The sequence below is a fragment of the Coregonus clupeaformis genome, unplaced genomic scaffold (assembly GCF_020615455.1).
Source record: "Coregonus clupeaformis isolate EN_2021a unplaced genomic scaffold, ASM2061545v1 scaf5510, whole genome shotgun sequence".
NCBI lineage: Eukaryota > Metazoa > Chordata > Actinopteri > Salmoniformes > Salmonidae > Coregonus > Coregonus clupeaformis.
The window spans coordinates 5,724-14,350 of record NW_025538964.1 but is presented as its reverse complement, the minus strand read 5'-3'; the positions used below and the strand labels follow the sequence as shown (position 1 = coordinate 14,350).

At 44.2% G+C, this 8,627-nt stretch overlaps 2 gene segments (V, D, J or C); one reads left to right on the top strand and one right to left on the bottom strand.

The window, feature by feature from the left end:
- Window positions 1–2,067: 2,067 nt before the first annotated feature.
- LOC121560524 lies at window positions 2,068–2,613 on the bottom strand. The segment is given in 2 exon segments: window positions 2,068–2,393; window positions 2,531–2,613. Coding segments are annotated over 2 exon segments (408 nt in total).
- A 3,537-nt stretch (window positions 2,614–6,150) lies between these two features.
- Window positions 6,151–7,963, top strand: LOC123490917. The segment is given in 3 exon segments: window positions 6,151–6,166; window positions 6,579–6,677; window positions 7,375–7,963. Coding segments are annotated over 3 exon segments (432 nt in total).
- Window positions 7,964–8,627: the final 664 nt, after the last annotated feature.

Below are 8,627 nucleotides of genomic sequence, written 5' to 3'. Positions count from 1 at the left end.
CCAGCCCGGTCCGGCCTGTTCCTGCCACCCGCACCAAGTCTACGGTGCGCTGCCGCCAGCCCGTCCGGCCTGTTCCTGCCACCCGCACAAGTCTACGGTGCGCGCCGCCAGCCCGTCCGGCCTGTTCCTGCCACCCGCACCAAGACTACGGTGCGCGTCGCCAGCCCGGTCCGCCTGTTCCTGCCACCGCACCAAGACTACGGTGCGCCGCGCCCGCCAGAGTCTGCCGCCTGCCCAACGGCGCCTGAACTGCCCGTCTGCCCAACGGCGCCTGAACTGCCCGTCTCGCCCAACGGGCGCTTGAACTGCCCGTCTGCCCAACGGCGCCTGAACTGCCTGTCTGCCCAACGCCGTCTGAACTGTCCGTCTGCCGGCTGCATAAGCCGCCCGTCTGCCATGAGCCTTCAGAGCCGTCCGCCAGACAGGATCAGCCAGAGCCTTCCGCCAGACAGGATCAGCCAGAGCCTTCCGCCAGACAGGATCAGCCAGAGCCTTCCGCCAGACAGGATCAGCCAGAGCCTTCCGCCAGACAGGATCAGCCAGAGCCTTCCGCCAGACAGGATCAGCCAGAGCCCTCCGGCCAGACAGGATCAGCCAGAGCCTTCCGCCAGCCATGAGCAGCCAGATCCGTCAGCCAGCCGCGAGCAGCCAGATCCGTCAGCCAGCCATGAGCAGCCAGATCCGTCAGCCAGCCATGAGCAGCCAGATCCGTCAGCCAGCCATGAGCAGCCAGATCCGTCAGCCAGCCACGAGCAGCCAGATCCGTCAGCCAGCCATGAGCAGCCAGATCCGTCAGCCAGCCATGAGCCGGGCCCAGCCAGGATCCGCCAGAGCCGTCCAGCCAGGATCCGCCAGAGCCAGCCAGCCAGGATCCGCCATGAGTCCGGGGCTGTCCCTAGCCCGATGCTGTCCCTAGCCGGTGCTACCCCTTATCCTGGTGCTGCCTCTTAGTCCGGTGCTGCCCCTAAATCCAGGTGGGGGTAAGTTGGAGGGTGGTCATGTGGAGGAGGCTTGGGAAGCGGGTGGTGACTAAGGTGGGGTGGGGACCACGACCAGGGCCAGAACCGCCACCGTGGACAGACGCCCACCCAGACCCTCCCTAGACTGTATGCTGGTGCGCCCGGAGTGCGCACCTTTAGGGGGTACTGGACACTCTGGCTCCGGGACTTTGTATTTGAGCCAGGTGTATTTGTTTTGTTGGGTTTTGTTGTGGGGTTTGGTGTATAGGGTGTATTCGAGTTGGTTGTGTTTTGGGAGAGTTATTTGTAGGTCGTGTGACTCCCAATCGGAGGTAACGAGTGTCAGCTGTCGGCTCGTTATCTCTGATTGGGAGCCATATTTAAACTGTTTGTGTTCTCATGAGGGTTGTGGGTTTTTGTTCCAAGTTCAGTCATTGTCACTGTTGGACTTCACTTTCGCTCTTTTTGTTTTGTATTGACGTGCTTTTCTAATTAAAGTCATCATGTTCACTCGCAACGCTGCGCCTTGGTCTCCTGTTTTAGACGATCGTGACACAGTCTCTGTTTTCTGTCTCCCTCCAGTGGTCAGGGTCAGTAACTGCAGTCTGTGTGTGGACCGTGTGATGCCGCTGAATGACAGCAATAAAGGGGAGATCTCCAGAGCTCTGACGTCTCCAGTCTCCTGCTTCACCTGCTGCTCTCTTGAACTACTACAGTGGTGTGAGGGAGGATGTATGGGTAATGTTTGTGGTCTATATTGTATGTGTTTGAATCATGTTAATTAAATTCTAGCTATTCTAAACACAGGTCATCTTTAGGGGTTATAATGATTGCACATCATCTCTTTTCAGATTGGTTGATTGGTTTTCCTTGAGTTACTCAACAGAGTCAACATGTAGTTGATGGCCAGGAGAAACATTTAATGATCAGTTATGATCTAAGGTCTTCTAGACATCGCTCTAGTTTGACTCTATTGTTGTTCAGCTCTACTACACACTGTGTCATTGTACTGGATCATCTCCTCCCCTCAGCACCTGCAGTAGGTCCCAGCTGTAGCAGTACAGTCACTGTGCAGTCTGACTGAGGGAGGTTTATGTACGACTCTGTATCACTGTGTGAACACCCAGACACTGTTGGGATAGTGTTCACTCTGACAGTAGTAATCTCCTGCATCTTCAGCCTGGACTCCACTGATGGTCAGAGTGAAGTCACTCCCAGATCCACTTCCACTGAATCTAGATGGAGTCCCAGACTGAAGTGTTGTAGCATCGTAAATAAGGAGTTTAGGAGCTCCTCCAGGTTTCTGATGATACCAGGCTAGAAGGTTATTGTTTTTCACATCACTGCTGGTTTTACAGTTCAGAGAGACTGTCTGTCCTGGGAGAACAGCTTTCACTGCAGGGGTCTGAGTTACAGTGACCTGGCCTCTGGATTCTGAAACAGAGATGGCATGTAGAAATAGCATTCAATTGTTAATACATTTTTCCATATAGCATATGAAATTAAACTGTAATGAGGTTATATAGCCGAATATTGCAATTGTCCGGGTAGTTTTCTGTAAAATATATTACCTTGGAGACAGAGGGCAAATATCCAGATGAAGATGGTGATAAAAGTCATGGTTGTTGTGGGTTCTGTTGTCATGAAGGACATCTCTCAGTCATGAAGTGTTAAACTCACAGGGCTATAAACACTCCCAGACCACTGAAGCATGTTCTGTCTATGCAGAGAATCATCACTATGCAAATAATGTTCTGGTCTTCTCCCCATCCACTATTTTTCAGTAAAGTGTCCTACATGTAAGTAGTCTTCCTGGACAGTCAGACTGATGTGATGTAGAAACATGATAGCTATGTAATCACTGACATGGTTTCTGACATAAGTGCTGAATGGGGACTGATATAATGACTATAGACATCTACAAGTGGAGCATAAAGTTATTACTGCTTTTAGACCAGATAGTATCTGCTTTCTGTAGCAGTACAGTCACTGTGCAGTCTGACTGAGGGAGGTTTTTGTACAGCTCTGTATCACTGTGTTAACACAAATGTACTATTTGGATAGTGGAAACTCTGACAGTAGTAATCTCCTGCATCTTCAGCCTGACTCCACTGATGGTCAGAGTGAAGTCACTATGAGATCCACTACCACTGAATCTAGATGGAGTCCCAGACTGAAGTGTTGTAGCATAGTAAATAAGGAGTTTAGGAGCTCCTCCAGGTTTCGGTTGATACCAGGCTAGATGGTTATTAGAATACACATCACTGCTGGTTTTACAGTTCAGAGAGACTGTCTGTCCTGGTAGAACAGCTTTCACTGCAGGGGTCTGAGTTACAGTGACCTGGCCTCTCAATTCTGGAAAAAGAGATGTCATGTAGAAATAGCATTCAATTGTTAATAAATTTTTCCATGTAGCATATGAAATTAAACTGGAATGAGGTTATATAGCCTAATATTGCAATTGTCCCAGACTGAAGTGTTTTAGCATAGTAAATAAGGCGTTTACTAGTATTATACTCTATTGTATAATACTAGTGCTTTATTACCATCAGTCCCTATTGTATTTTACTAGTACTTCAATACTATCAGTCCCTATTGTATTATACTAGTACTTCAGTACTATCATCCCTATTGTATTATACTAGTACTTCCAGTACTATCAGTCCCTATTGTATTACACTAGTACTTCAGTACTATCAGTCCCTATTGTACTGTTGACCATGATGTCCTTCTGGACAGACTGGAGAGGTGGGTTGGCCTCTCCGGTCCAGTTCTGAATTGGTTGAGGGCCTATTTAACCGGTCGAGAGTTTTTAGACAACCCTTGGTGACCATAATTAAGAGAAAATACAAATCACAGGTGGCATTCTACAAGGTTCGATTTTGGTTTCGGTACTGTTCAGTTTACATTTGTTACCATATGGAACCGTTATCAGAAAGCACAGCATTGATTTTCACTGCTGTGCAGCGATGCACAACTTTACATTTCTGTGGCACCAGAGGATTTCAACTCCATGGATAAATTATGAGACTGTATTAGTTATTTAAATACTTGGATGGCTCACAACTTCCTCCAGCTAAATCAAGACAAGACGGAGTGTCACGTTCGTTGAGAGACGGGTCAGACCAAGGTGCAGCGTGGTATGCGTACCTGTTTATTAGAACGAATAAACACTAGACAAAACAATAAAAGCAACGTAATGCGAAGCTCAACAGTGGCTACACACAACAAGCCAAACACGAGTCAAGATCCCACAACTAAGGTAGGCAACCAGGCTACCCTAGTATGATCCCCAATCAGAGACAACGATTGACAGCTGCCTCTGATTGGGAACCACACCCGGCCAATATAGATCTAAACATACTAGATCTCCACATAGAATTACACATTACATAGATACTCACACCCTGACCAAACCAACTAACGAACTCTATGTCAGGGCGTGACACGGGAGGTACTTATTGTTGGAGCCAAATAACAGAGAGAGAATCTAGTCACACATTTTAATTAACGGGCAATAAAGATAAAACACCAGGTAAAAAAACCTAGGTGTTATTTTAGATTCTGAATAAAATTTCTGAATCACACATTAGGAATGTGACCAAAATAGCTTTTACCACCTGAGGAACATTGCCAAGATGCTGCCGTTTCGCTCTCAGACTGATACAGAGAGACTCATCAATGCTTTCAATACAAGCAGGCTTGACTGCTGTGATGCTCTCCTGTCTGGTCTACCATGAAAGCCATTGGTCAACTGCAAAACATACAGAATGCTGCAGCACGGGTACTGATCAAGACCAGACGTAGAGCACACATTACAGCGGTTTAAAGATCTCTGCACTGGCTGCCTGTGAGTTTTAGAATTAATTTTAAGATTGTTTTTTAAATCAATCCACGATTGTTCACCCCAATACATGTCAGACATGCTTTTAAGTTATGTTCCCAGTAGGTCCTCAGGTCCTCTGGCAGTGGCCTTTAACTATCCCAAAGCCCTAGGACGAAGAGACATTGAGAGGCAGCCTTTAGTTATTATGCCCCAGCCTCAGGTATAGCCTGCCAGAGAACCCGAGGGGGCCGAAAATGTGGAAATATTTAAAAGAGATCTTAAAACATATCTAGTAGTAGTTGTTGTTGTAGTAGTAGTAGTAGTAGTAGTTTGTTGTTGTTTTTGTTGTAGTAGTAGTAGTAGTAATAGTGTAGCTTCGACCCTCTCCTCTCTTCTTCTCCCCTCTCTTCTCCTCTCCTCCTCTCCTCCAGTAGTTGTAGTAGTAGTAGTAGTAATAGTAGTAATAGTAGTAGTAGTAGTAGTAGTAGTAGTAGTAGTAGTAGTAGTAGTAGTAGTCGTTTTTGTTGTTGTAGTAGTAGTAGTAGTAGTAGTAGTAGTAGTTGTTGTTGTTTTTGTTGTTGTAGTAGTAGTAGTAGTAATAGTAGTAGTTGATGACCCTCTCCACTCCTCTTCTCCCCTCTCCTCTCCTACTATAGAGTTGTGGTAGCTGACCCGCCTCTCTCCTCCAGCTAGTCTCCCTGTCAGGAGGAGGAGGAGGAGGAGGAGGAGGAGGAGGAGGAGGAGGAGGAGGAGGAGTAGTAGTGCCACCTTGAAAGCAAGTGTCCAGATGGTGATAAAAGTCATGGTTGTTGTGGGTTCTGTTGTCATGAAGGACAGCTCTCAGTCATCAAGTGTTAAACTCACAGCGCTATAAACACTCTTAGAGCAGATGCATTATGCAAATGAGTGTTTCAAATCTATTTCAGTTTCCAAGTAGGCTCCCATCATAAGAATATAATTATCTTGCATAAGTTTGCTTTTCTAATAATAGTAATTAAGTGGGTACTTATATTTGTCCTATTTCACACGTGTATTATATGGGGGATTGGATATGTTTTTTGGGGGGGATATCCCAACTCCCCCTGAGACATCCTCAGAGAGTGGGGTCACGGCCAGCATCTGCCATTATAAACGGCGACCCTGGAGCAATTAGGGTTAAGTGCCTTGCTAAAGGGCACATCGACAGATGTTTCGCCGTGTCGTCCTGGGGGATTTGAACTAGCAGCCTTTTTGGTAACTAGGCCAACGCTCTAACATCAAACAGCAACTTTTACTCAAATAACTTATGTATGGCAACTTTTATGTCACACCACCATTTATTTTTATTCTGATGATGATCAGACATAATTAACTGTCTGTTCACTCATGCTTGGTCTCTTATGTAAGTTCCTCTAATCAGTTAGTGAACACTTCTCTAAACTAAAGCTGGTAGGATTCCTCTGGTAGTGTTGTCTGTCTGTGACTTTACCACAACTGTTAAATCTGAGATCAACATCTTTAATAAAGGAATATAAAACATGGATCACTATCAGTACTGCTGCTGCTGTTGTCTTTCATATGGACAATATGGAGGAATACTAGCAACACTGGAGCTAATGCTGGACAGTACTTACAGACTAGGAGAACATCTGATACACAGAGGAAGGAAAAAATACTAATATCTGGTTTTAAGATACAAATCATATTTGTATTATCTAGAAACAGCTTATATAAAGTGTTTGTTCTACCTGGAAGATGATAAAAGTGTATTTGTGTTGATTATGATTCTGTATGAGTGATCTTCACTGTAACAGCTGCAGCATCACAACACAGAGAGGTTTTTGTACGAGCAATAATAGGGATTGTATCACTGTGGGCCACTTTTGGTAGCGGCACCAGACTAGATGTTGGAAGTAAGTAACAAGCTCTCTTGATATTTCTTTCTGATTACACTTATTAAGTATGTTATTCTTACACTCTGTCTATGAAAATCATTGCGATTTTAGATTTTCAAATGTTTTAATTGCTTTTGACTGACCCTCCGTTCTAATAAAATGTTATTGAATCGAAATGTTAAATTGTAGGTTTATTTTTGTCTGATTTGTATGATTGCAGACTATAACTCTTAATTTTGGTAGGATCACTATTTAATAGCATTGGATATAGTAGTCATTATTGTTGTATTGAGTTCATGGTAGCCTTCACTGTTAGTGTGAAGACAAAAGGTCTCAGTTATGTTTGTAACCAACTTCATGAACTAACATGGTTGATATGTGATTAAAACTAATTTATGCTCAGATTTTGCAAATACTATGAATATGAGAAGGCTATTCTGATCAGATCAATTCCTAAATAATATCTGTATGACATGTATAACTGACGCTGTATGACTTGTAACTCTACTTACTTAATACTTGTTTGGTTCATTAATCTGCTTTATCATATTACAGTTTGTGTTTTCTCCACATCTTTTACCAATCTAACTTTTACATTAATATTTAGAAGGCATTTCCAAATCACTTTATTTTGATGTGTCCTTTGCTGAAGATAATCTCTTACTGTAACTGTACTTGATGTAGTTACTTAGTTGATGTGTTCTGTTTGTTCCAGGTAACAGTTCCCCCACCCTCACCGTCCTGCCCCCCACTAGTGAGGAGCTGTCCAGTACAACAACAGCCACACTGACGTGTCTGGCCAACAAGGGCTTCCCCTCAGACTGGACCATGAGCTGGAAAGTGGACGGGACCAGCAAGAAGCAGGAGGCCAGTCCTGGGTTCCTGGAGAAGGACGGCCTGTACAGCTGGAGCAGCACCCTGACTCTCACTGCCCAGGAGTGGACCAAGGCAGGAGAGGTGACCTGTGAAGCCCAGCAGAAATCCCAGACTCCAGTCACCAAGACCCTGAGGAGGGCTGACTGTTCTGGGTAGGACCCCTCAGTCACACACCCCTGTGGAGAGAGGATGCTGGTTCCTCTGCTTTGACTAGCTTTGTTCTAAAATCAGTAATTCTCTGATTTAGAGATCACCCTGGTGTAGACTAACAGGGGGCTTGGCTTGGGTTCATGTGTCAATCCATTCTGTAGATTGAGATTGTGTTAGTTTTAGATTTGATGTGATCTGCTTTTATTCACTATCATGTGTGCTTTGATGCTTCGATTGTGTGATAATGGATTAAAATAAAGATTTATTTTTGGAATGCATATTTTTGTTGTGTTTATTAATAAACTGGATCATAGATACTGTATATTTGCAATATTCTGGAAAAATATGTATTCAGTAAGGCTGATTAATGGTGTCTTTAAAAACTGTCAAGTCTAAAACTCACTCTAACATCATAATGGACCAGTATTTAATACTATCACAATATATTATGATATAATAGAAGAGGTTCTGCCATGGTAGTAGTTGACTGTCTTCATTCATCAGGATACTGAATCTGTGTCAGACGTGTTTGACTTGACGGATTTTACAGTAATAAAAGAAGAACTATCAAACAGTCAACCGATATCTTGGACTCTCACGTGTGTTATAGGCTTTGATTTGAAGATAAAAAAAATAAAATACAAATATTACAAGTGGCACTACTTCAAGATTTAGAAGTGTTTCCCATACTCGGTCCTCAAGGGGTGCACATTTAGTTTTTTGTCCTAACACTACACAGCTGATTCAAATTATCATAACTTGATGATTAGTTGATTATTTGAATCAGGTGTGTAGTGCTAGAGCAAAAACCAAAACGTGCACCCCTTGGAGTCCCGAGGACCGAGTTTGGGAAACGCTGTTATATAGTGTAGTGACAGTCTTCTCTACCTCTAACATCCTGGGGACAGAGTGAACATCTGGTGACAGTGTTGCTCTATTCTG